At 49.7% G+C, this 25,686-nt stretch overlaps 1 protein-coding gene across 3 annotated transcripts in view; it reads left to right on the forward strand.

The window, feature by feature from the left end:
• The window catches only part of FANCA (FA complementation group A), a 184,026-nt gene that overhangs the window by 44,710 nt on the left and 113,630 nt on the right, over positions 1-25,686 (forward strand). For all 3 annotated transcript variants that reach the window (XM_033940379.1, XM_033940381.1, XM_033940380.1), the window contains exons 12-15: positions 7,526-7,602; positions 11,379-11,520; positions 12,521-12,654; positions 12,831-12,941. In XM_033940379.1, the coding sequence (XP_033796270.1) occupies positions 7,526-7,602; positions 11,379-11,520; positions 12,521-12,654; positions 12,831-12,941 (464 nt within the window). The remainder of the gene's footprint in view (positions 1-7,525; positions 7,603-11,378; positions 11,521-12,520; positions 12,655-12,830; positions 12,942-25,686) is intronic.

Here is a 25,686-nt window from a genome sequence, read left to right on the forward strand (position 1 = left end):
TTTGATTTAAATTGATTTATTACGGATTCACTCCGCGAATGATTAGGCAGCGAGTTCCAAAGAGGAGGGGCAGTGACAGCAAAAATTGTTGGCTCGCAACGTGTTGATTGATTTTAATGATGGTCCGACAAGAAGGTTCTGTGACATTGAACAAAGCAATTGACACAGGGACAAATGTGTCCCAGTTCCCTGCAGGAACTCAATTTCCCCATCTGGTCCTGCCCCATTCCTGTAAGCTCTGTCTTAACTGCACAAGCCTCAAACACTTATGATTTGGAATGGGGCAGGAACAGGAAAAGAACTTTAGGATGGGAAAATGAGTTCCGACGGGGATGGGGAAAAATTTGTCCCCATGTCATTCTCTAAAATAAATGGTAATAAGAAGAGATCTGATGCAGACATAATGGTAGGTGAGAGAGAAAAAAAGAGGAGGAGGACTAGCAATCTTAATCAAGGACTCCCTAACCCTAAATATACTCGAAAAAACATCCACCCCACAAATGGACTTCCTTGTCTGCCATCTCTCAAGCACCACTTAAAAAAAACTCACTAAACTGCATGCTCTGCTACATAACACCAGGAAAATGGACCACAGTAAGAGCAGAATTTGAAATCTTCATATACCAAAACTCTTTTAACAGCAGAATACAACCTCATCCTAGGAGACCTTGAAGACCAAGCATCCAAACCAGCAGAAAACTGTCTATCATTTCTCAATGCCTTATCCTTCCAAATCCTAAACCCACAAACCACGCATGAAAAAGGACACCAACTTGACATCGCAGCCTTCATGACCCATCAAGCATCCTCCCCAGAAATTCAAACACCTAATGGAACCTGGTCCTCATCCCTCTGGTCAGACTACTACACATACACATTCAACATCAACTGGACCAAGAACGAAACCATACCACCAACGAAATCGTGCCACCTGAAAAGATTCTTCGAAAGAACCTTCTCCTTTCAAGCGGCTAAACTAAATTCATGGCTCGCCCAAATTATACTTGATGCCCCTTCATATCTCAATTTTAGAAAGCAGATTAAAACCCAGCTATTCAACAGACCGAATCCTTAATCATACCCATGACCTCCCCCTCTCACCCTTCTAAGATTGTGGCTCCCTCCTTACGGCTTGTTTACCTTCTCCTTATAGGCTCCTTCCTTTTGGCGTATATGCAGTTCTCCTTCTCTTAAACTGTATGCATGTACTTATTGTATCTATTGCATGTATTTTGTTGCATATACTTTCTGGTGCATGTACTACTGCATGTCCTTATTCCTTGTACTTATTGTACTCTTTGTACATATTGCATGTATTTTTTGCTCCCTTCACTTAAATTGTAGACGTATAACCAGCATGTTACTTTTATAATTGCTTTGCTCATTTTGTTGTCAACTTCAACTGCACTGTTTGTACTGAATCTATCTGCTGTGAACCGCCTAGAACTCCCTGGGTATGGCGGTATACAAAATAAAATTATTATTATTATTATTATACCTAAACCCCAAAAAATAACTTACACCTCACACAAACACATCGACCCCCCCAAATTCTGGACAAAAATAGATGAAACAATCCAGGACTGTGACCCCAAGGACTTCATCTCACAGTGGAACAATCTGACTACCAACATCCTTGATGAACTAGCCCCACTACAAACCAAAACTAGAATCAGCAGAAGATCAGATCAATGGTTTGACAATGAACTACTCTACTTAAAAGACTATGCAGATGACTAGAAATAAAATGGAGAAAAACTAATCTAGACCACACGAAAACCGCCTGGAAAAAAACTAACAAACAATACAAAATACTACTAAAGGACAAGAGAAAAACACATTACACTAATCTAATAGGCACAGAAACCCAAGATACCAAAAAACTATTCCAAATATTAAAAGACCTAACAGACACCAAACCCTATATGACCACTAACAATACCCCACCCCCCTCAACCACCCTCATAGCAGAACACTTCAAGAACAAAATGACAAATACCAGAACCACCCTCAATTGTACCCCATCCCACCTAAACAAACTCACAATTCTTCCCACAGATAAAGAATCAACTGCAGCTGACAGAACATGGTCTCAATTCCCCAACATACAATGGTCTGAACTCAATAAACTCTACAAAAAGTACAACCACGCATCCTTTGACCTTAACCACTGCCCATCATATCTCCTTACAAACTCCAGCACAAAATTCCGTACTCTACTTCTGCAATGGATGCAAACCATGCTCACTGACGGCCTTTTCCCAACTGACCTCAGTGAAATCATCATCACCCCAATCCAAAAAAATCCAAAAGGACCAACAGACCAACCATCCAACTACAGACCCATTGCCTCAATACCTCTATATGTCAAACTGATAGAAGGACTAGTAGCCAAACACTTCACCAACTATCTAGATGACCTTAATATACTTCACCCCAAGCAATCTGGCTTCAGATCCAACTTCAGCACAGAGACATTACTAGACTCCCTCATTGACACAGCCAGACAACACCTCAGCACAGGAAAAGAAATGCTTCTCATACAACTAGATCTTACCGCAGCATTTGACCTGGTAGACCATAACATCCTACTGCAAATTTTGGATGCAATAGGCATCTCAGATAAAGTATACTCTTGGTTTGAAGGCTTCCTAAAATACAGAACATACAGAGTAAAATCAGATAAAGAAAAATCTGAACTTTGGTCCAACCCTTGCGGTGTACCACAAGGATCCCCGCTATCCCCTACTCTCTTCAACCTATACACTGCATCTCTCGGAACATACCTAGATAATCTAGGCATCACCACCTACAGTTATGCAGATGACATTATCATTCTCATACCTTTTGATCAACCAAAGACCACCATGACAAACGCACTACACCGAACACTAGAAACAGTAGCAACCTGGATGAAAGATCACAAACTGAAACTCAACACAGACAAAACTAAATTCATCCTCCTCGAAAATGACAAAGTCCCAACCGTAACCAATATAGAAATTAACACATTCAAACTACCATAAAACTACTAAGAATGACTATAGACCGATACTGCACCATGCAACCGCAAATAAATAAAACAATTCAGAAATCCTTCGCAGTGATGAGAAACCTAAGACAAGTCAGGAAATTCTTCTAAAAAACACAATTCCAGCTTTTAGTACAATCCCTAATCCTAAATCTACTAGATTACTGCAACATCCTCTACCTCCCCTGCCCTGCTACAATGACTAAATAACTACAAACAATCCGAAATACAGCTCCGAGACTCATTGAGAAAACACGACCATATTACAGAAGCATACATCAACTCACATTGGCTACCAATCCAAGAAAGATTACTATTTAAATTCTACTGTATGTTATTTAAAGCCTTAAACGGAGACAGCCCAACCTACCTGAACAACCGCCTCATCCAAACCACCTCAATCAGACATAGAAAAACACACACCCCATTCACACACCCCTCGATCAAAGAAGTAAAATGAAAAAAACTATACGATGGCCTCCTGGCCACTCAAGCAGTAGTGTCTATGATGAGCTATCAAGACTCAAGGTGAACAAAGCTATGGGACCGGACAAACTACACCCCAGGGTGCTCAGGGAGTTGAGTGACGTCCTGGCAGAACCGTTATCCGCGCTCTTCAATCTTTCCCTAAGTACAGGAAGAGTCCCGTTGGATTGGAAGACGGCTAATGTCATTCCACTCCACAAAAAGGGATGCAGGACGGAGGCTGCGAATTATAGACCGGTGAATCTCATATCGATAGTGAGTAAACTTATGGAAACACTAATCAAACGCCAATTGGATATGATCCTGAACGAGGAGAATCTGCGAGATCCCCATCAACATGGTTTTACGAAGGGAAGGTCCTGCTAATCAAATCTGATCAGCTTCTTTGACTGGTTAACAAGAAAACTGGATATAGGGGAGTCCCTGGACGTCGTGTACTTGGACTTCAGCAAAGCGTTTGATAGCGTCCCACACCGCAGGTTATTGAGCAAGATGGGTTTGATGGGACTGGGTGATACATTAACCGCATGGGTTAAGGACTGGCTTAGAGGTAGACTTCAGAGGGTAGTGGTAAACGGTACCCTCTCTGATACAACAGAGGTGATCAGCGGAGTGCCGCAGGGCTCGGTCTTGGTCCCGATCCTATTTAACATCTTCATAAGAGACTTGGCTGAGGGGCTTCAAGGTAAAATTACATTATTCGCCGATAACGCCAAACTATACAACATAGTAGGCAAAAGCACAACAGATGAAAGCACAGTGCCCGACAAAAGCTCAATGCCCGACAGTATGACGCAGGACCTACTCCTGCTGGAGCATTGGTCAAAGACTTGGCAACTAAGTTTCAATGCCAATAAATGCAAGGTCATGCACCTTGGCCGCAAAAATCCATGCAGGACTTACACCCTAAATCAGGGGTGCCCACACTTTTTGGGCTTGCGAGCTACTTTTAAAATGACCAAGTCAAAATGATCTACCAACAATAAAATTAAAAAAAAATACAACGCACACTGTACGCATAGAAAATGTTAATTATCATTCCTATTTCAGGGTTTTTCAAAGAGGTCAAAGCAGATGACTCTATGCACTATCACCTCAGTAACAACCATACAAAAATAGACAAATATACCCCCCTCCCTTTTTACTAAACCACTATAGCAGTTTTTAGAGCGCAGGGAGCTGCGCTGAATGCCCAGCGCTGCTCTCGATGCTCATAGGCTCCCTGTGCTAAAAATCTCGATTGCGGTTTAGTAAAAGGGGACCTTAGTGTAAAATATAGACAGCAGATATAAATTCAGACACATTTTGATCACTAAATTTAAAATAAAATCATTTTTCCTACCTTGTCTGGTGATTTCATGAGTCTCTGACTGTGCATCCAATCTTTCTTCCCTTCTTTTAGCCTGTATGCTTCCTCTCCTCCAGATCTCGTTCCCACCCCCAACTTTTCCTTCCTCTCTCCCTGCCCTTTCTTTCTCTCTGCCTCCCTTTCTTTTTTTTCTGTTTCTCTTCTTTCCTTCTGTCTCCCTGCCTGCCCTTTTTCTTTCTTTCTTTCTCCCTGCCCTACCCAAGCCACTGCCATCGGTACCAGGACCCAAACCGCCACCAATAACAGGCCCGAAAGACGCCGCCGCCCCAAGCTCTCCCTGCTTCGGCCGACCAGCATTCCTCTCCCCGACGTCAATTCTGCCGTCGGGGAGAGGAAGGCTGATTGGCCCAAGATCGCGATCGACCTATTGGGGGAAATGCTGCCGGGTCCTGCCTTCGCGGAAACAGAAAGTAGGCAGGACCCGTCAGCAAGAAGAGCAAATGCTTCACTAACCTGTCTCCCGCCTTAGCCCATAACGAACGCTTGCTTCAGGGCTCTCAACATGTGCTTGCCGGCTTCTCTTATCCCCCCCCCCCCGGACATAACTTCCGGTTTCGGAGGGAAGAGAAGGGAAGCCGGCACGCACACGTTAGAGCCACGGAGCATAAGTTTGCTACGGGCTGAAATCTCCAAGCCGGTTTTTTTTGTTTTTTTTTAATGTTCAGCAGCGGCGGCAGCAGCAGCAGATGACAGCTGGGCGGACTGCCCAGCTAAAAGGCCCTAGAGAGAACACTGGAGAGGATGGCTGATCGGCCCAGTAGATCAGGATGGCAACACGAGTCTATCACGGAGCCCGGGATGGGCTCCGCGATCGACTCGCGTTGCCTTCCTGAGCTACTGGTCGATCGCGATCGACGTGTTGGGCACCCCTGCCCTAAATGGTGAGATCCTAGCAAGGACTGTAGCAGAACGTGACTTGGTGGTGATCATTAGCGAAGACATGAAGACTGCCAATCAAGTGGAGAAAGCTTCATCCAGGGTTAGACAAATCATGGGCTGTATCCGTAGAAGTTTTGTCAGCTGTAAGCCCGAGGTCATAATGCCGTTGTACAGATCCATGGTGAGACCCCATCTGGAATACTGTGTACAATTCTGGAGGCTGCATTATCAAAAAGATGTGCGGAGAGTTGAGTCAGTTCAGCGAATGGCCACCAGGATGGTCTCAGGACTCAAGGATCTCCCGTATGAGGAACGACTGGGTAAGTTGCAGCTGTACTCACTCGAGGAACGCAGAGAGAGGGGAGACATGATCGAGACGTTCAAATGTCATCTCTTTTTCCTTAAAAGACCCACGGCAACAAGAGGGCATCCGTTGAAAATCAGGGGTGGGAAATTTCATGGCGACACCAGAAAATATTTCTTCACCGAAAGGGTGGTTGATCGCTGGAATAATCTTTCACAACAGGTAATTGAGGCCAGCAGCGTGCCAGATTTTAAGAAAAGATGGGATTGGCATGTGGGATCTCTTCATGGAGGTAGTTAGGGGGTGGGCCATTAGTGTGGGCAGACTAGATGGGCCCTGGCCCTTTTCTGCCATCATTTTCTATGTTTCTAAACTAGATAACCAAATCTCCAATCTACTGATAACAATACCAGACTACAAGACGTTCAGAAAAGAAATAAAAACTACATTCTTCAAGAAATTCCTGAAACAGCCCTAACTTCAAACTTACCGTCCTTCCCCCCTCCCTCTTCCCGCCACACAAAAACTACATAACCTATTCTTTACCTCTCTAGAAAGGACAAATGTTCTTCCATTGTAACCCTCCGTTTTTTATCTCTTATGTAATCCACCTTGAACCGCAAGGTAATGGCGGAATAGAAATCTCTAATGTAATATAATGTGGTTCCATATTTTGAGACCTTGAAATTCAAAGGTGGACTTGTATAATTTTTTTCAGTGATTTTGTTGGGAGCAGAAAAGGGTAGCTTGAAGCACTGTGTTGTTCTGGAGTTATAGAATGAACACGTAAACTTAGTACGCTTCTCCTTCCGTATTCACTGTGATAGGGGGATTAACAGAACCGCAAATACAGAAAAACTGTGAATAACTTTTTCATATGTTGTTCGCTGTTTTCTATTAAAAACCATCGTGAATATAGTGAAACCTCAAATAACATGGTGGGAGACCTGGCCTGTTCCTGAAGGAGAGGCAAAACACGGTGAAGAAAGTGCTGGGAATCGGGGTTTTTTCTGTAAACGCTTGGAATCAGCGATTTCTCTATGCAAGCTGATGTAATTTGGGGGGAGAGCCAGCAAGCTAAAAATCGAGAATAATCGAACCGCGATTGCTGAAACCGCAAATATGGAGGGAGAAGTGTATCAGATAAAAGTTCTTGAGAGTTTTCTCAGTATATGGCCTTATGGACCATGCAAACAATCTTAAACTGAGTTCTGCTTTTCATTGGCAACCAGTGAAGCTTTCTCGGTAGTGGTCTTGTCCTCTCAAAGGTTCTTGCACATTCAAACTAGAACCTTAGAACTCTGGGGGAATAAAGTTGTATTGGTTGTATTTTTCCTTTGTTTTTCTTTTTAACTTCTTATCTTGCATCCCACCATATCAGTCACTGCTTAGTTAAACTCTGCAACTGTAGAAAAAGAGCATAATTAAATATGTCCTTGGTTTTCTCCTGTTGCAGTGTCTGATGCTGTACGTATGCAAGGTGATTGGAATTTTGCTAAAACCTGCCCGCTGCTCACCACCTTGTACCGCAAAGTAAGTCTGAAGAACCTTTTACAAGATGCAGGTGAAATTGGTTATTTATAAATGCAGTTTTACCTTTGAAGTTCACTGTAGCCTGTGTCTTGTGCATTTACTGTTGTAATTTTTAAACCAGGAAAAGAGGATCCAAACTGTGTAGAGTACCATTCAATTTTACTTTTTCAATTTTTTTTCAAAGCAAACCAGTCAGATTGTAGGTACAGAATAATGTAAGTCGGATGCAGGAGTAGCCATAGTTATTTTGTATTTCATATTGCACAAATCAAAATAATATAGTCAAAGTGGTTTACAAATTGAAGGAACAAATAAGGCGAAAAACGGGAAGTACAAAAGGTGGCCTAAGTCCCAGAATATTCTCAGTAGATAATCGTGTCAGTCAGGCTCGCCACAGCAGACTGGCGTCCAAGGCCACCATTTCCAGATGGATCTGTAGGGCTATTTCATCAGTATATATTGCCTGTGGAAAGCAATTGTCAGTTTCCGTGAAGGTGCATTCGAGTAGAAGTGTGGCTTCTTCGTGGGCAGAAGCTTGGTTACTTTTGTCCAAGGTGATTTAAAAGGTAGCAACCTGGTCTGCTCTACATATGTTCTCCAAGGGAGGGCACTGCTTTTGAGTGGAAATCTAGGGAAATCTCTTCACTTCAGAACTACAGAGCTCTGGAATAATTTCCCTGCCCAGCTGCGCAACCTGGGCTCTTTCCAACTATTCCGTAGACACCTGAAAACTTGGCTATTTTCAAAAATGTAAATTTCCGCTTCCCTCTACCACCAACTCACACTGTACTTCCCTTTTAATTTTTGTAAACCGTGTCTAGCTCTATATTTATAGAGAAGATCCGGTATATAAGCTTAAGGTTTAGTTTAGTTTAAAATAAATATCAATATTATAGTGAAGGAGCACCCTCAGCATGGGATTTGAAATAGAGAGCTGCACGGGAACGGGGATGACAGGAATCCTGCGGGTTCCCCCTTCGGGTTGCGGGGATCCCTTGGGAACGCCCCCTAGGGTCGCGGGGATCCCATGGGGACGCCCCCCCAGGGTTGCGGGATTCCTGCGGGGTTGGATGTACTCGAGTCGCGAGGCTCGTCTTTTCCCTATCTGTCCTGCCGCAGCACACAGCTGACTGTAAGTCTCCCATGATGTCAGTGCTGACGTCGGAGGGAGGGCTTAAGCAAAGCCCTCCCTCCCTCTGACATCAGCGCTGATATCGGGAAGACTTCCGGTCGGCTGTATGCTGCGGCAGGGCAGATAGGAAAAATTCAAGGGAGGCAGTGGCATACCAAAGGGGGGACGGTCCGCCCCGGGGCAGCCTTAGGGAGTGGTGCAGAGCCGGCCAGATCCCCTTACCTTTGTGGCGCTTTCCCCTGACCGACTGACAACAGGCCCGGTCCGACAAACTTCCCTGCCCTGTAGCTGCGAATCTAAATTACCTTCTTACAGCAGCTGGATTCAGGGCAGGGAGGTTTGTCGGACCGGGCTTGGTCTGTTGTCGGGTGGGCGGGGAAGCGCCACAAAGGTAAGGGGTAAGGAGGGAGAAAGGGAGGAAAGGTGGAGTGGAGAGGAAAAGACGCTTAAGGGAAATGGGTAAAACTGAGGGGGGAGAAGGACGCTGAAAGCACTGGGGAAGACAGAGGGGGGAGAAGGACGCTGAAAGCACATGGGGAAGACAAAGGGGTGGAGAAGGACGCTGAAAGGACATGGGGAAGACAGGGGAGGGGGAGAAGGACGCTGAAAGGACATGGGGAAGACAGGGGATGGGGAGAAGGATGCTGAAAGGACATGGGGAAGACAGAGGGGGAAGAAGGATGCTGAAAGGACATGGGGAAGATGGGGGGAGAAGGACGCTGAAAGGACATGGGGAAGACAGAGGGGGAGAAGGATACTGAAAGCACATGGGGAAGACAGAGGGAGGAGAAGGACGCTGACAGGACATAGGGAAGATGGGGGGGAGAAGGACGCTGAAAGGAAATGGGGAAGAGAGAGTGGGGCGAAGACGCTGGCAGGGAAGAAGACAGAGATGCCAGACTGAGATGGGAGAAGCACAGTAACAGAGCAAATGGAAGACGCAGAGAGAAGAGAGATAGTGGATGGAAGGAATTGAATGAGAACATGAGGAAAGCAGAAACCAGGCAACAAAGGTAGGAAAAAAATTCTATTTCTTTTTTTTTTTTTTTTTTTTGCTTCAGGATAAAGTACTATATTAGTTGTGTTGATAAAAATTTATAAACAGAGGCTCTGGTAGAAACCCGTTTACAAGGTATGTATTCTTCCCAATTAATATTTCCAAATTAATAAAGTGTCTTTGCTTATTTGTAAATGGGTTTCTACCAGAGCCTTTAATTCAGTAGCATAATTAAATGAAATAACTATTTCTGTAGTTTATGGGGACGGAGGGGATTCCTCACAGGGACGGGTGGGATTCCTCACGGGGACGGGGACTTTGACGGGGATGGGTGGGATTTCTGTCCCCGCGCAACTCTCTAATTTGAAAGCTCTTAAGAGAAGCTCAAAAGAGTCGCTCTAATGCTTAATCAAAAGCAAAGCTAGCAAACGCTACGTGGGCTAGCTGCACACCATCATCTGGGTGCTCCCATGTTCTAATTAGTGCCAATTTGATTAGTGAAAAAAATCACATCAAAGCCAAGATCAGACAACATTGCCAACTGGTGGCGTTTGATTTAAATTGTGCTGCTGCATCTCCTGCTCCTCCCCCTTTGCCTTGCCAGCCCGTTCACTTTCTTGACCAGTGGTGATGTTGTCTGATCTTGTTTGGTTCCTGAAGAAGGAGCTTTTGCTCTGAAACCCTGCTGGGTTGAACCGTCTGGATACAGAGCTTTAATTTGTATTCCTGCTTATGAACTTGAAGGACTATGGCAACTTCCAGCATCGTCTGATTAAGCTGACTTCATTTCAAGCTAAGTATACGAAGGTTTTTGTGATTGATTTTTCACTTCTTGTGCTTCGGGTCTGCGGGCTTGGCATTTGGGGCATCACATGCTATTTTGATTGACAGTGTTCCAGGCACTCTGTTCATTGACTTTGATGTGATTTTTTTTCCACTAATTAATGTGGCACTAATTAGCACACGGGAGCACCCAGATGATGGTGTGTTGCTGGCCCGCATAGCATTTGCCAGCTCTGCTTTTGAGTAAGCATCAGAGCAGCTCTTTTGAGCTTCTCTTAAGAGCTTTCAAATCCCACCCTGAGGGTGCTCCTTCACTATAATATTGATATTTATTTTACTTTATTAAGCTGTGAGTTAAGGGGTGTTTGGATAGCTTGTGATATCCCAGGGCATGCCCTACCCTCTCTAGTTGTGTCTTTGAAGTTATACCTTTCAGAGCAGAACAGAACTATATTTTGGGGAGTCTCCCTGTTTCCTCCTCTTCATGTGTGTCTACATAAGGCTGTTGCCTGCTTTGGTACAAACTGAAGGGGGCAGCAGAGCCCTATGGTGAAGGAGGAGGAGTTGAAAAGCTGTAGTGGATTCCTTCTGCATGGCTCACAAGCATGGGGAGAATACCCTACAGTCCAGAATGACACACCTATCTACTAGAAAATATATTAGCAAGTTAAGAACCTAATCTTTTTATTCATTATAAAATTTTATATATTTGATAAACTTTAAACAAGAAAATATTTTAAAAAATTAAGCTGGCTTTCCCATTTGTGCACCTGTAATCAGTCTAAAGGCTCTGCAGAGCTGCTTTGCTACAAGGATTGGTGATCAGGATTATGGTTTCAAGTGACTGCATGTTTTCTTTTGCAGATCTTCGTAGTGCTTAATGCACAGAAGCTGATTAATCATTTACAGGAGGTTTTGGAAACCCAGGAGGTGAACTGGCAGTATGTGCTGAACTGTGTCTCTACTCTAGTTGTCTGTCAGTCTGAAGCTGAATTGCTGGTTAAAGGTATGCCAAACTGAGAAGCTGCACAAGCTCATCTGCCATTAGAATGAAGTACCTGAGTTTGTCAGGGAGCAGCGCTGCATCTCTTGTATCATAGGAGGGTGGATTTGTAAGTCATGGCAACTGTTCTGAGCTCTTCGGGGAGGACAGGATAGAAAACCAAAGAAATAAAATATTTTTGTATTTATCGTCCCTCCAGACAGATGGGTTTATGCTCCTCTGCCAGCAGGTGGAGACTGAGAACACATTGACTTTTGGCAGGAGTACAAGTGAGCTATGCAGTCCCATCTACAATCAGTCTGTTCTCAGTCTCCAGCAGGTGGAGGTGGTAAGCCTGTGCAGTCTTTCCTCTTGTTAGTTAGGGCCTGTTGGATCTGATTAGTGGCCTTTTTATTGTCCTTTTTCTGCAGTCCGGACAGAGCTGAATATCACACTTAACTGGCTAGGTTTTTGCCAGCTCCGGTAATTCAACACTGTAGCCCAGACATGGCCTAGCATTGAATTTCTGGGTGTAATGCTGGCAGCACACAGAAAACACTGATGACTGCTAGCTAGATTTTGGGCCCCCAATGTTTATTTTTGCCTTTCAATGAAAAATAAAAATTGCAGCCTCCCACAACAACTGCTCTCATATACTGTTAGTCACTAATCTCCAACTATGTAAGTTCTACTCAATTGTAGCATTCTTTTTAATCATTGTAAACCGCATAGAACTTCGCGGTCCTGTGGTATATAAACTGTTATTATTATTAGTAGTAGTAGTACTTGTACATACAGATTTCTGAATCGGTAGCCCACATGTGGAAGTAGGGAATTTGTGGTCTCCACATGCTGTTTGCGGGGACGGGAACCAATTTTTTCCCCTTATCATTCTCTAGTGAAAACAGGTTTTGCGACGATCGCTGACTTTAGTGCATCTCCTGTTTGTTTCCACTTGAAATCCCTGACACTCCTCTGTCCAAGGCATCCTGCAGCTTTCATTGTCTATCCAATATCATTTTAGATCTTCTGGATCGCCTGCTGACCAAAGCCTTTGAGGGTTATGAGCTGGACTTCATGATTATGGCCTTTCTGCTTGGTCGCCAGTCTGCTCTTGAAGGCCCTGCTGTGTTCATGTCATACACGGAGTGGTTTAAGGTATGAGATGTTTTGTAGGCTGTGATACTTTTAATGGAACCAACACAAGAATTTTTCACGCGCGTTCAGGATAGATATGATTTGTGCCATCTGTACACGGCATGGATAGGGACAGTGAGGAGGTGCAGGTTCTCTACAGAGGATGCCAGTGGGGCATTAATCTTTTCTTTCTCTAGATTTCCTTTGGAAATGCCAGTGGCTACCATGGCAGCAGTAAGAAATCGTTGATCTTCCTTTTGAAATTCCTTTCGGACCTGGTGCCCTTTGAAGCTCCCCATTACCTGAAGGTGAAATGCTTGGAGGTGGTATTGTGATGGTCAATGAATGTTTAAGAAAGGCAGGAGCAAAAATTAGGCAAAGCTCAGGATGGGTCTGCTGAAGAGACCAGATGGAATAAAATTTGGATTTTAGATCTAGTTACTCATCATTCCAAAGCTGTGCTCAAGGTGAGTTACAATTCAGATAACATAATGACATAGTAGGAGCAGCTGCTGGAAAGGTCTCAGCCCACCTAAGAAGGGAATGACGTAGAGCCATAAAACTCACCAGTTATTCCACATATTCGCCCCTACTAGTAATTATTTCTATAGCACTACCAGACGTACTCAGCGCTGTACAGAGTCATGAAGAAGACAGTCCTTGCTTGAAGGAGCTTACAATCTAAAAAGACAAGACCAGCAGGAGGTTAAGGGGAACGGCTAATCAGCTGGCTGGGATGGTGGGCAGTGGGGAGTAGAGTTATGGATTGAAGGCGGGTTGGCGGACAAATTCAAATAATTTATTTCAGGCATAGATGAAAGGAACAAAGTCTGGAATTGGCAATGGAGTCCTATCTTTAGCTGGATAAATGCTGATTCTTTAGCACTCTCCAGACCAGTAGAGGTTAACTTTACGAATGGGTATATATCTAATCATGACCAGCAGGTGGAGACTGAAAACAAAACTTTGGGACAGTATATACTATCCTCCCTTCTCTATTTCCCTCAGTCTTCTTTCAGTCTCCAGCAGGTGTTGAGTGATCTGTACCCATCTCTCTTGGTAGGGCTGTTGGAATTTGTTTAGGGGTTTATTGTCCCTGTTTTTGGCCGGACGGAGCTTGGTCGGGCCCTGTTTGGGGGTCCGTCCGACCTCGGGGGTGTCAAACCCGGCGGGTCACGAGCGGGGTCCCTCCCCCCACTTCCTCCACCTCCCCACATTTTTTTAGAGGAGCCTCAGCAGTAAGCCTTGCCCCCTAAGTCAAGCAAGGCATATTGCTTCGAGAGCCTGTGGAGTCTGTTCTGTAAAAAAAAAAAAAAAAAAAAAAATCCTGAGGTAGTGCTGGTCTGAAGGGTTGTTTCCCTTTAAGAAAACTGTATTTTACTGTATTTTTTCATGTAACCAGCACTTTTTTATAGCTAGGTCGCGTCTGGAGCAATTGTGCCCTTCTCCGGGGGAGTAGGCCACAATTTTAGTCCAGCCGCGAGGCACTCGCGGCCGGCCTGAACTCGGCGGTTTGGGTCGGTGAGGTGGTGGAGCTCCGTCGGCAGCGGCTGCAGGCGCCCAGAGCTCCCCGCCGATGGTGCCTCGCGAGTCGGCTTGGAGCAGTGGGGAAGCCCGGTCTTCCACAACCGCCCACGGAGGGATTCCCCGAAGGATTCCCTCTCAGCTGATTTTTTGACAGCTGATGCCGACTTGCCTGTCTTAGCGGCTGGGACTGTTCAGTCTTCTCAGCCGCTACAGGCCATGGAGGGAGCATTTTTGGCGGGAACTTCGCCATTTTCTTTGTCTGGCCCCTCCATTTTGTCTGCAACCTCAGGTGACCTTCCCCCTGTATGGCGAACACAGGGGCAGGTTTCAGCATGGACCCCTGCTGGGGCAGGGAGTCCCTGGGGACCCCCAGGGGTTTTTTGCCCCCAATTTATTTTCTTTCTTTGTGCGGACTTTTGGGGGTCCCACGTGCGCCTGGGGGGTTTCGGGGGGGGTTTCCCTCCGCGCCCCCTATGGCTTTGCCTCCCTCTTTTCGTTTGGCGTCCCCTCTTCCTCCTCCCTCATCCAAGCGCCCGCGGGGGGGCTTGGATTGCGAATTGGTGGGCGGAGGAGCGTGTTGGCCTGGTTGAGGACCTGGCTGCTTTGGCGGGCTTCCAGGATCCTCTAGAGGGGACGCCTGTTGGCAGCGGGGCGGCGGGTTTCCCGTCTTCCAGAGCAGATGCGTCCGTGGTGCGCTTTTTTATTCAGAGGGATGAGCTTTTAGACCTGTGTAGCAGGTCTCCTTGGTGCTGCATTTTTGCAGTGGCGCCGCCGGAGACCCCGCGTATGGGGGCCCCTCTGCTTCAGGGGGTCTGTCCTGGTTCCCGCTCTTTTCCTGTGCGTCAGGATTTGCGGGATTTTGTGTTGGCGCAGTGGCCTATGGGCGCAGTTTCGTTTGGTGTGCGCCTTGGCTCTTGGGTATCCCGTCCCGGAGGGAGGTAGGGCTACCTTAATTTCGCCAATGGGGAACGCGGTGGTCTCGGCACTTCCTAAGCGGCATACCGTGCCTGTTATGGACGGTTCTGCTCTTAGGGTCTCGGAGGCGCGTGCGTTAGAGACTCTTCTTAAGTATGATTTTGATGTCTCTGCCTTTGGGGTCCAGGCGGCTGTTTGTGGGGAGCTAGTCGCTCGCGCCGTGTTTCGGTGGGCTGAGCGTGTCCTGGATCGGGAGTCTGATGACTGGTCTCTAGTGGATCAGGAGGTAGCGAAGATTGCGATGGCTGCCTCGTTCCTCTCAGATGCTCTTTATGACTTGGTGCGGATTTCGGCTAAGTCTATGGCATGGCCGCGCGGCGTATTTTGTGGCTGCGCGCTTGAGCGGCGGATTCTGCGTCCAAAGCTAAGTTTACTAAAGTTCCCTTTAGGGGGTCTTTTTGTTTGGAGAGGAATTAGATGAGTTGATTCAGACTCTGACGGACTCGAAGGTGCCCCGTCTGCCTGAGGACCGTGCCCGCCCTGCGTCTAGGTGTGGGGCTGCCCGGGGGCGTTTGCGGGAATTTCGCAAGTATCGCCCGGGGCGTGGGGCTGCTTCTTTCCCGGCTCAGGGTTTTTCCCGGGGTTGGTTCTTCCAGCGCATGCAGCCCTTTCGGGGGGCCCGTCGGGGGGCAGGGAATCCCTCCGCCGGTTCCCCCGCTTCCCGTCCTGCGCAATGACTCCTTGCCGGCGCCCCCTTTGGTTCCGGTGGGGGCCCGGCTGCGCAAATTTTTCCCCAAATGGGCCGAGATCGCGTCCGATCAGTGGGTCCTTGAGGTGGTGCGGGACGGTTACGCTCTGGAGTTTACCCGCTCTCTGCCGGACCTTTTCCTCGCTTCTCCATGTCAGACTCCATGGAAGACGCAGGCTTTTCGTCAGACCCTTCAGCGTTTGCTAGATCTCGAGGCAGTGGTGCCGGTGTCCCCTACGGAGTGGGGCACCGGCAGGTACTCCATTTACTTTGTGGTGGCCATAAAGGTGGGGACCTTTCGGCCCATCCTGGATGTCTCTCGATCTGACGGAGGCCTACTTGCAGGTTCCAATTCGGGCCTCTCATCAGCACTTCCTTCGCTTTGCGATCTTGGGGCGGCACTTTCAGTTCTGTGCGCTTCCCTTTGGTCTGGCCACGGCTCCTCGGACGTTCACCACGGTAATGGTGGTCGTCGCGGCAGCCTTGCGGTCGGTGGGCATCCTGGTTCTCCCCTACCTGGACGACTGGTTGATTCGGGCAAAGTCGTTGCAGGAGAGCTCCCGGGTTACGGCTCGGGTGGTGGAGTTTCTCCGGTCGCTGGGCTGGGTGGTCAACCTTTCCAAGAGTCGGTTGGTCCCGGCTCAGCGTCTGGAGTGCCTTGGGGTTATGTTCGACATCTCCTTGGGGAAGGTCTTCCTTCCAGAGGCCCGGGTGAGCAAATTGCAATCTCAGATTCGCCTGCTTTTGGCGTCCCGGGGTCCTCGGGCGCGAGATTTCCTCCAAGTCCTGGGGTCAATGGCGGCGTCCCTGGACGTGGTGAGGTGGGCGCGGGCCCACATGCGTCCTCTTCAGTATGCTCTGCTCCGGAGGTGGTCTCCCCGGAGGCAAGATTTGGATGTTCCGGTTCCCCTGCGAGGCTTGGCGCGCTGCAGTCTGCGCTGGTGGCTCCGGACCCCTCACCTGGTTCAGGGGGTGGGTCTGGATCTCCCGCAGTGGACGGTGCTCCTTACGGATGCGAGTCTCCTCGGTTGGGGGGCTCAGTTTATGGGCCACTCAGCTCGGGGCACCTGGTCCGCGGAGGAGGCCTCCTGGTCGATCAACGAGTTGGAGACCAGAGCGGTCAGGCTGGCGCTGTTAGCTTTCCACTCCCTTTTGCTGGGCAAGTCGGTCAGAGTCCTGTCGGACAATGCCACGGCGGTGGCTTATGTCAATCGTCAGGGGGGCACCAAGAGCACTCCTGTGGCGCAGGAGGCGGCTCGGCTCATGGTTTGGGCGGAGTCCCATCTTCTGGACCTCTCGGCTTCTCATATAGCCGGGGTAGAAAATGTTCAGGCAGACTTCTTCAGTCGTCACTTCCTGGATCCAGGAGAGTGGTTTCTCGGCGCCGGAGCGTTTCGGTTGATAGTGCAAGATTGGGGGCAGCCCCTGATGGACCTGATGGCCACGAGTGGCAACGCCAAAGTGCCCCGCTTCTTCAGTCGTCGCAGGGAAGGGCTGGCCGAGGGTCTGGATGCTCTGGTCCAGCCGTGGCCAACGGAGGGGCTGTTGTATGTGTTCCCTCCTTAGCCGCTGGTGGGCAGAGTGCTTCTTCGCATTGTTCACCATCCGGGTTTGGTGGTGCTGGTGGCTCCGGATTGGCCTCGACGTCCGTGGTATGCGGATCTGGTGAGACACCTGGTGGCGGTTCCTCTTCCTCTGCCTCTCTCGGACGACCTTCTGATGCAGGGTCCCATTCCCTTGTTCGACCCGTCTCTCTTCTGTCTTACGGCGTGGCTCTTGATAGGGGTCGCCTTAGCAAGAAGGGATATTCAGACAAGGTGATCGCTACACTGTTGGGGTCCCGGAGGCTTTCTACCTCTCGGGCTTATGTGCGGGTTTGGCGTCTCTTTGAGGAATGGTGTCGGGCGCGGGGAGTGACCTCTTTTCGCGCTTCTCTGCCTAACATTCTAGAGTTCTTGCAGGATGGCCTGGATAGAGGCCTGGCTTGGTCTTCTCTCCGGGTTCATCTTGCGGCCCTGTCGACCTTTCGAGGGTTGGTGTCAGGTCAGCGTTTATCGGCTCTTCCTGATGTGATTCGGTTTCTGCGGGCGGCCAAGTTGCTTAGGCCTCCCCTACGGCCCTCGGTTCCCTCTTGGGATCTTAATCTGGTTCTCTCTGTTTTGGTGCGCCCGCCTTTCGAGCCCTTGGACGACTGTTCTTTGAAGGACCTTACTTTGAAGGCGGTCTTTTTGGTGGCCATTACTTCTGCTAGGAGTATTTCTGAGCTGCAGGCTTTCTCTTGTAGGGCTCCCTTCTTGGAGTTGTCTAGGGAGCGGGTCGTCTTGCGGCCTGTTCCTTCCTTTCTGCCGAAGGTTGTTTCTCCTTTTCATGTCAATCAATCGGTGGTTCTCCCGGTCTTGGGTGGTCGGGAGGGCTCTTCTGAGCAACGGCAGCTGCGCAAGTTGGATGTCGGTCGGGTCCTTCGCTCTGATGTGCAGCGGACCCAGGAATTCCGGAAGTCCGATCATCTCTTTGTCCTCCTGGCTGGTCCTCGTCGGGGAGCTGGCGCTTCTAAGGCTACTATTGCGCGCTGGATCAAGGAGACGATTGCTTCCGCTTATCTTCTGAAACAGCAGCCTGTTCCGGAGTTTCTCAAGGCTCATTCCACTCGGGGTCAGGCGGCTTCTTGGGCTGAGTCGTCGCTCGTGCCTCCGGTGGATATTTGTAAGGCTGCGGTTTGGTCCTCCTTGTATTCTTTTGTTAGACATTATCGGGTAGATGTTCAGGCGCGTCGGGACGCGGTGTTCGGTGAGCGTGTTCTGGTATCGGCCCTTCGGGGGTCCCGCCCGTGAGAGGGACTGCTTTGGTACGTCCCATTCGTAAAGTTAACCTCTACTGGTCTGGAGAGTGCTAAAGAAGGAGAAATTAGGTTCTTACCTGCTAATTTACTTTCTTTTAGCTTCTCCAGACCAGTAGAGGTCCCCACCCTGTCTGTTGTTGTTGTTGTTGTTGGGGCTGTTTTCGCGGGCAGTTTTTGTTTTTTGCTGCGGGTTCTAGTATTTTTCTAGGGCCGGGGAGAATTAAAGAACAGCGGCTGTGGCTCGGCTGGCTTAGCTGGCGAGCTGTGGGGACATTTTCCTTCGGGTATTTCTCCTCTGCATTTTCCAACAGCATTTGGGTATGTTATTTGTTACTCCTGTTCGGAGTATTGTTTTCTTCCTGTTTTCCAGTTCTTGGTTCTGCTTGGCTATTCGGCAGACTGAGGGAAATAGAGAAGGGAGGATAGTATATACTGTCCCAAAGTTTTGTTTTCAGTCTCCACCTGCTGGTCATGATTAGATATATACCCATTCGTAAAGTTAACCTCTACTGGTCTGGAGAAGCTAAAAGAAAGTAAATTAGCAGGTAAGAACCTAATTTCTCCATCCCGCACTTAACCAGATATGATTCCACTGGTCCATAAACAAGGAAATCCAAAGCCTTTCTAAGTTGGACCTCTGGGTATATAGCCATGAACCTATGTGGATTAGTTAGTAATAACGTTAGAACTCCTATTTAGGTGGTGCACTTAAAGTTATCTAGCTAGCAGCTGAATATTACTATTCTTTAGCACTCTCCAGACCAGTAGAGGTTAATCTTTACAAATGGGTATATATCCAATCATGACCAGCAGGTGGAGACTGATAACAAAATTGTGGGACAGTATATCATATACTCCCTTCTCTATTTACCTCAGTCCTCTTTCAGTCTCCAGCAGGTGTTGATGTGATCTGTACCCATCTCCCTTGGTAGGGCTGTTGGAATTTGTTTAGGGGGTTTATAGTCCCTGTTTTTGGCCGGACGGAGCTTGGGCGGGCCCTGTTTGGGGGTTCGTCCGACCTCGGGGGTGTCAAACCCGGCGGGTCTCGAGCGGGGTCCCTCCCCCCACTTCCTCCACCTCCCCACATTTTTTTAGAGGAGCCTCAGCAGTAAGCCTTGCCCCCTAAATCAAGCAAGGCATATTGCTTCGAGAGCCTGTGGAGTCTGTTCTGTAAAAAAAAAAAAAAATCCTGAGGTAGTGCTGATCTGGAGGGTTGTTTCCCTTTAAGAAAACTGTATTTTACTGTATTTTTTCATCTAACTGGCACTTTTTTATAGCTAGGTCGCGTATGGAGCAATGAGCACTTCTAAAGGGAAAAAGTGCTCATTGTGCTCCAGGCGCGAGGCACTCGCGGCCGGCCTGTGCAAGCGGTGTTCAGGCCGGTGCGGTGGAGGAGCTCCGTCGGCAGCGGCTGCAGGCGCCCAGAGCTCCCCGCCGATGGTGCCTCACGAGTCGGCTGGGAGCAGTGGGGAAGCCCGGTCTTCCCCAACCACCCACGGAGGGATTCCCCGAGCCGCCGACGGTCGGGTTGTTGGGGATTCCCTCTCAGCTGATGTTTTGACAGCTGATGCCGACTTGCCTGTTTTAGCGGCTGAGACTGTTCAGGTTTCTCAGCCGCTACAGGCTATGGAAGGAGCTTTTTTGGCGGGAAAGTCGCCATCTTCTCAGTCTGGCCCCTCCATTTTGTCTTCCACCTCAGGTGACCTTCCCCTTGTATTGGAAAAACAGGGGCAGGTTTCTGCTGGGTCCCCTGCTGTGGCAGGGAGTCCCTTGGGACCCTCGGGGGTTTTTTCTCCTGATTTCTTTTTTTCCTTGTGCAGAGCCTATTTTCAGGCGGCTGGGGGTACCGGTTGCGCTCAGGGGGTTTCGGGGAGTGGGGTTTCCTCCGCGCTCCCTGCGGCTTTGCCTCTCTCGTCTGTTGTGGCGTCCCCTCCTCCTCCTCCCTTGTCCAAGCGTCCGCGGGTGTCGTGGGACGAGGATTTATGGTCGGAGGAGCGTGTCGGTCTGGATGAGGACCTGGTCCTTTCTGAGGATTTCCAGGACCCTCTCGAGGGGACGGCCGCTGGCGGCGGGGTGTCGGGTTTCCCGTCCTCCGGCGAAGAGGCGTCAGTGGTACGCCTTTTTCAGAGAGATGAGCTGCCAGACCTGATTCAACAAGTTTCTTCGGTGTTGCGTTTTGAGGATGCGCCGCCGGAGACTCCGCGTGTGGGGGACCCTCTGCTACGGGGGATCCGTTCCGTTTCCTGCTCTTTTCCTATGCATCAGGATATTCGGGATATTATACTGGAACAGTGGAAAACGCCGGAGGCGCCGTTTCGCTTGGCGCGCAGCATGGCTCGTTTGTATCCCATCCCAAAGGGGGATCGGGCTACTTTGGCATCGCCAGTCGTAGACGCAGTGGTCTCGGCGATTTCTAAGCAGCATACCATAGAAACATAGAAGATGACGGCAGAAAAGGGCTACAGCCCATCAAGTCTGCCCACTCTGCTTACCCACCCCCTGTCTATGCCCTAATGACCCAATTTCCTTATCTTGACCCTCGTAGGGATCCCACATGGGTATCCCATTTATTCTTAAAGTCTGACACGCTGTCTGCCTCGATCACCTGCACTGGAAGCTTGTTCCAATGATCAACCACTCTCTCTGTGAAGAAATACTTTCTGGTGTCGCCATGAAATTTTCCGCCCCTGAGTTTGAGCGAGTGCCCTCTTGTGGCCGAGGGTCCCTTGAGAAAGAAAATATCATCTTCCACTTCGACACGTCCCGTGAGGTACTTAAATGTTTCGATCATGTCTCCCCTCTTCCTACTTTCCTCAAGAGTGTAGAGCTGCAATTTGTTCAGTCTCTCTTCGTACGAGAGACCCTTGAGCCCCGAGATCATCCTGGTGGCCGTCCGTTGAACCGATTCAATTCTGCGCACATCTTTACTGTAATGTGGCCTCCAGAATTGCACACAGTACTCCAGATGAGGTCTCACCATGGCCCTGTACAACGGCATTATGACTTCAGGCTTTCGGCTGACGAAACTTCTATTGATACAACCCAATATCTGCCTTGCCTTAGATGAAGCCTTCTCCACTTGATTGGCAGTTTTCATGTCTGCACTGATGATTACTCCTAAATCTCGTTCTGCTGAAGTCCTAGTTAAAGTTTCTCCGTTCAAGAAGTACGTCCTGCATGGATTTCCGCTTCCGAGGTGAATGACCTTAAATTTCTTAGCATTGAAGCCTAGCTGACAGGTTGAGGACCAACTTTCCAATGTAAGCAGGTCCTGCGCCATATAATTCTGTAAACTGCATTCACTTACTATATTACATAGTTTGGCGTCATCGGCGAATAGTGTTATTTTACCTTGAAGCCCTTGAGTCAGATCCCCTATGAATATGTTGAAAAGGAGTGGACCCAGGACCGAGCCCTGCGGCACTCCACTGGTCACCTCCGATGTTTTAGAGAGGGTACCATTAACCACCACCCTCTGAAGTCTGCCACTCAGCCAATCATTGACCCATGCAGTTAGTGTCTCTCCTAACCCCATCGATTCCATCTTGCTTAGCAGCCTGCGGTGTGGGACACTGTCAAAAGCTTTCCTGAAGTCCAGGTACACGACGTCCAAAGACTCTCCCAAGTCCAACTTTCTTGTTACCCAGTCAAAGAAGCTGATGAGATTGGATTGGCAGGACCTACCCTTGGTGAATCCATGCTGACTGGGATCCCGAAGATTCCCTTCATTCAAGATCATGTCCAATTTGCTTTTAATTAGTGTTTCCATGAGTTTGCACACTATTGATGTGAGACTTACCGGTCTATAATTCGCAGCCTCTGCCCTGCAACCCTTTTTATGCAGAGGAACGACATTAGCTAATTTCCAGTCCAGGGGAACTTTCCCCTTACTTAGGGAGAGATTGAATAGCTCAGCCAACGGTTTCTGTTGAGGGCGGTTCTGCCTTGCGGGACTCTGAGGAGCGCAAGTTGGAGAACATTCTTAAGCAAAATTTTCAGGTCTCTGCCTTTGGGGTCCAGGCGGCTATTTGTGGGGGGCTGGTGGCTCGCGCCGTGTTTCGGTGGGCTGAGCGTGTCCTGGATCGGGAGTCTGATGACTGGTCTCTGGTGGATCAGGAGGTGGCGAAGATTGAGATGGCTGCCTCGTTCCTCTCAGATGCTCTTTATGACTTGGTGCGGATCTCGGCTAAGTCTATGGCCTTTGGCGTGGCTGCGCGCTTGGGCGGCGGATGCTGCGTCCAAAGCTAAGCTTACTAAATTTCCCTTTCGGGGGTCCTTTTTGTTTGGGGAGGAATTGGATAAGTTGATTCAGACTCTGACGGACTCAAAGGTGCCCCGTCTGCCTGAGGACCGTGCCCGCCCTGCGTCTCGGGGTGGCGCTGCCCGGGGGCGTTTGCGGGAGTTTCGCAAGTATCGCCCTGGGCGTGGGGCTGCTTCTTTCCCGGCTCCAGGGTTTTCCAGTCAGTTCTTCCAGCGCATGCAGCCCTTTCGGGGGGCCCGTCGGGGGGCAGGGAATCCCTCCGCCGGTTCCCCCACTTCCCGTCCTGCACAATGACTCCTTGCCGGCGCCCCCTTTGGTTCCGGTGGGGGCCTGGCTGCGCAAATTTTTCCCCAAATGGGCCGAGATCACGTCCGATCAGTGGGTCCTGGAGGTGGTGCGGGACGGTTATGCCCTGGAGTTCGCCCGCTCTCTGCCAGACCTTTTCCTTGCCTCTCCATGTCAGACTCTTTGGAAGACGCAGGCTTTTCGCCAGACCCTTCAGCGCTTGCTAGATCTCAAGGCAGTTGTTCCAGTGCCCCCTCCGGAGTGGGGCACCGGCAGGTACTCCATTTACTTTGTGGTGCCCAAGAAGGAGGGGACCTTTTGGCCCATCCTGGATTTGAAAGGGGTCAACAGGGCTCTCAAGATTCCCTCTTTCCGCATGGAAACTCTGCAGTCGGTCATTCTGGCGGTTCAGCCGGGGGAGTTTCTCACTTCTCTCGATCTGACGGAGGCCTACTTGCATGTTCCCATTTGGGCCTCTCATCAGCGCTTCCTTCGCTTTGCGATCTTGGGGCGGCACTATCAGTTCTGTGCGCTTCCCTTTGGTCTGGCCACGGCTCCCCGGACGTTCACCAAGGTGATGGTGGTCGTCGTGGCAGCCTTGCGGTCGGAGGGCATTCTGGTACACCCCTACCTGGACGACTGGTTGATTCGGGCAAAGTCGTTGCAGGAGAGCTCCCGGGTTACGGCTCGGGTGGTGGAGTTTCTCCGGTCGCTGGGCTAGGTGGTCAACCTTTCCAAGAGTCGGTTGGTCCTGGCTCAGCATCTGGAGTACCTTGGGGTTCTGTTCGACACCTCCTTGGGGAAGGTCTTCCTTCCAGAGGCCCAGGTGAGCAAATTGCAATCTCAGATTCGCCTGCTTTTGGCGTCCCGGTGTCCTCGGGCGCGAGATTTCCTCCAAGTCTTGGGGTCGATGGCGGCGTCCCTGGACGTGGTGAGGTGGGCGCGGGCCCACATGCGTCCTCTTCAGTATGCTATGCTCCGGAGGTGGTCTCCCCAGAGGCACGGTTTGGATGCTCCTGTTCCCCTGCGAGGCATAGCGCGCTGCAGTCTGCGCTGGTGGCTCCGGACCCCTCACCTGGTCCAGGGGGTGGGTCTGGATCTCCCGCAGTGGATGGTGCTCCTTACGGATGCGAGTCTCCTCGGTTGGGGGGCTCAGTGTTTGGGTCACTCAGCTCAGGGCACCTGGTCCACGGAGGAGGCCTCCTGGTCGATCAACGTGTTGGAGACCAGAGTGGTCCGTCTGACGCTGTTAGCTTTCCACTCCCTTTTGTTTGGCAAGTCGGTCAGAGTCCTGTCGGACAATGCCACGGCGGTGGCTTATGTCAATCGTCAGGGGGGCACCAAGAGCACTCAGGTGGCGCAGGAGGCGGCTCGGCTCATGGTTTGGGCGGAGTCCCATCTTCTGGACCTCTCGGCCTCTCACATAGCCGGGGTAGAAAATGTTCAGGCGGACTTCCTCAGTCGTCACTTCCTGGATCCAGGAGAGTGGTGTCTCGGCGCCGTGGCGTTTCAGTTGATAGTGCAGGCTTGGGGGCAGCCCCTGATGGACTTGATGGCCACGAGTGGCAACACAAAGTGCCCCGCTTCTTCAGTCGTCGCAGGGACGGTCTGGCCGAGGGTCTGGATGCTCTGGTCCAACCGTGGCCAACGGAGAGGCTGTTGTATGTGTTCCCTCCTTGGCCATTAGTGGGCAGAGTACTTCTTCACATTGTTCGTCATCCGGGTCTGGTGGTTCTGGTGGCTCCGGATTGGCCTCGACGTCCGTGGTATGCGGATCTGGTGAGGCATCTGGTGGTGGATCCTCTTCCTCTGCCTCTCTTGGACGATCTTCTGACGCAGGGTCCCATTCCCATGTTCGACCCGTCTCCCTTCTGTTTTATGGCTTGGCTCTTGAAAGGGGTCGCCTTAGTAAGAAGGGATATTCAGATAAGGTGATCTCTACGCTCTTGGGGTCCCGGAGGCTTTCTACCTCTCGGGCTTATGTGCGGATTTGGCGTCTCTTTGAGGGGTGGTGCCGGGCGCGGGGAGTGGTCTCTCTTCGCGCTTCCCTGCCTAACATTCTAGAGTTCTTGCAGGATGGCCTGGATAGAGGCCTGGCTTGGTCTTCTCTCCTGGTTCAACTTGCGGCCCTGTCGGCTTTTCGAGGGTTGGTGACAGGTCAGCGTTTGTCGGCCATTCCTGATGTGATTCGCTTTTTGCGGGCGGCCAAGTTGCTCAGTCCTCCCCTACGGCCCTCTGTTCCCTCTTGGGATCTCAATCTGGTTCTCTCTGTTTTGGTGCGCCCGCCTTTCGAGCCGTTGGATGGCTGTTCTTTGAAGGACCTTACTTTGAAGGCGGTCTTTTTGGTGGCCATTACTTCCGCTAGGTGTGTTTCTGAGCTACAGGCTTTCTCTTGTAGGGCTCCCTTCTTGGAGTTTTCTAGGGAGCGGGTTGTCTTGCGGCCTGTTCCTTCCTTTCTGCCGAAAGTAGTTTCTCCTT

The sequence above is a fragment of the Geotrypetes seraphini genome, chromosome 4 (genome assembly GCF_902459505.1).
Source record: "Geotrypetes seraphini chromosome 4, aGeoSer1.1, whole genome shotgun sequence".
Classification (NCBI taxonomy): Eukaryota; Metazoa; Chordata; class Amphibia; order Gymnophiona; family Dermophiidae; genus Geotrypetes; species Geotrypetes seraphini.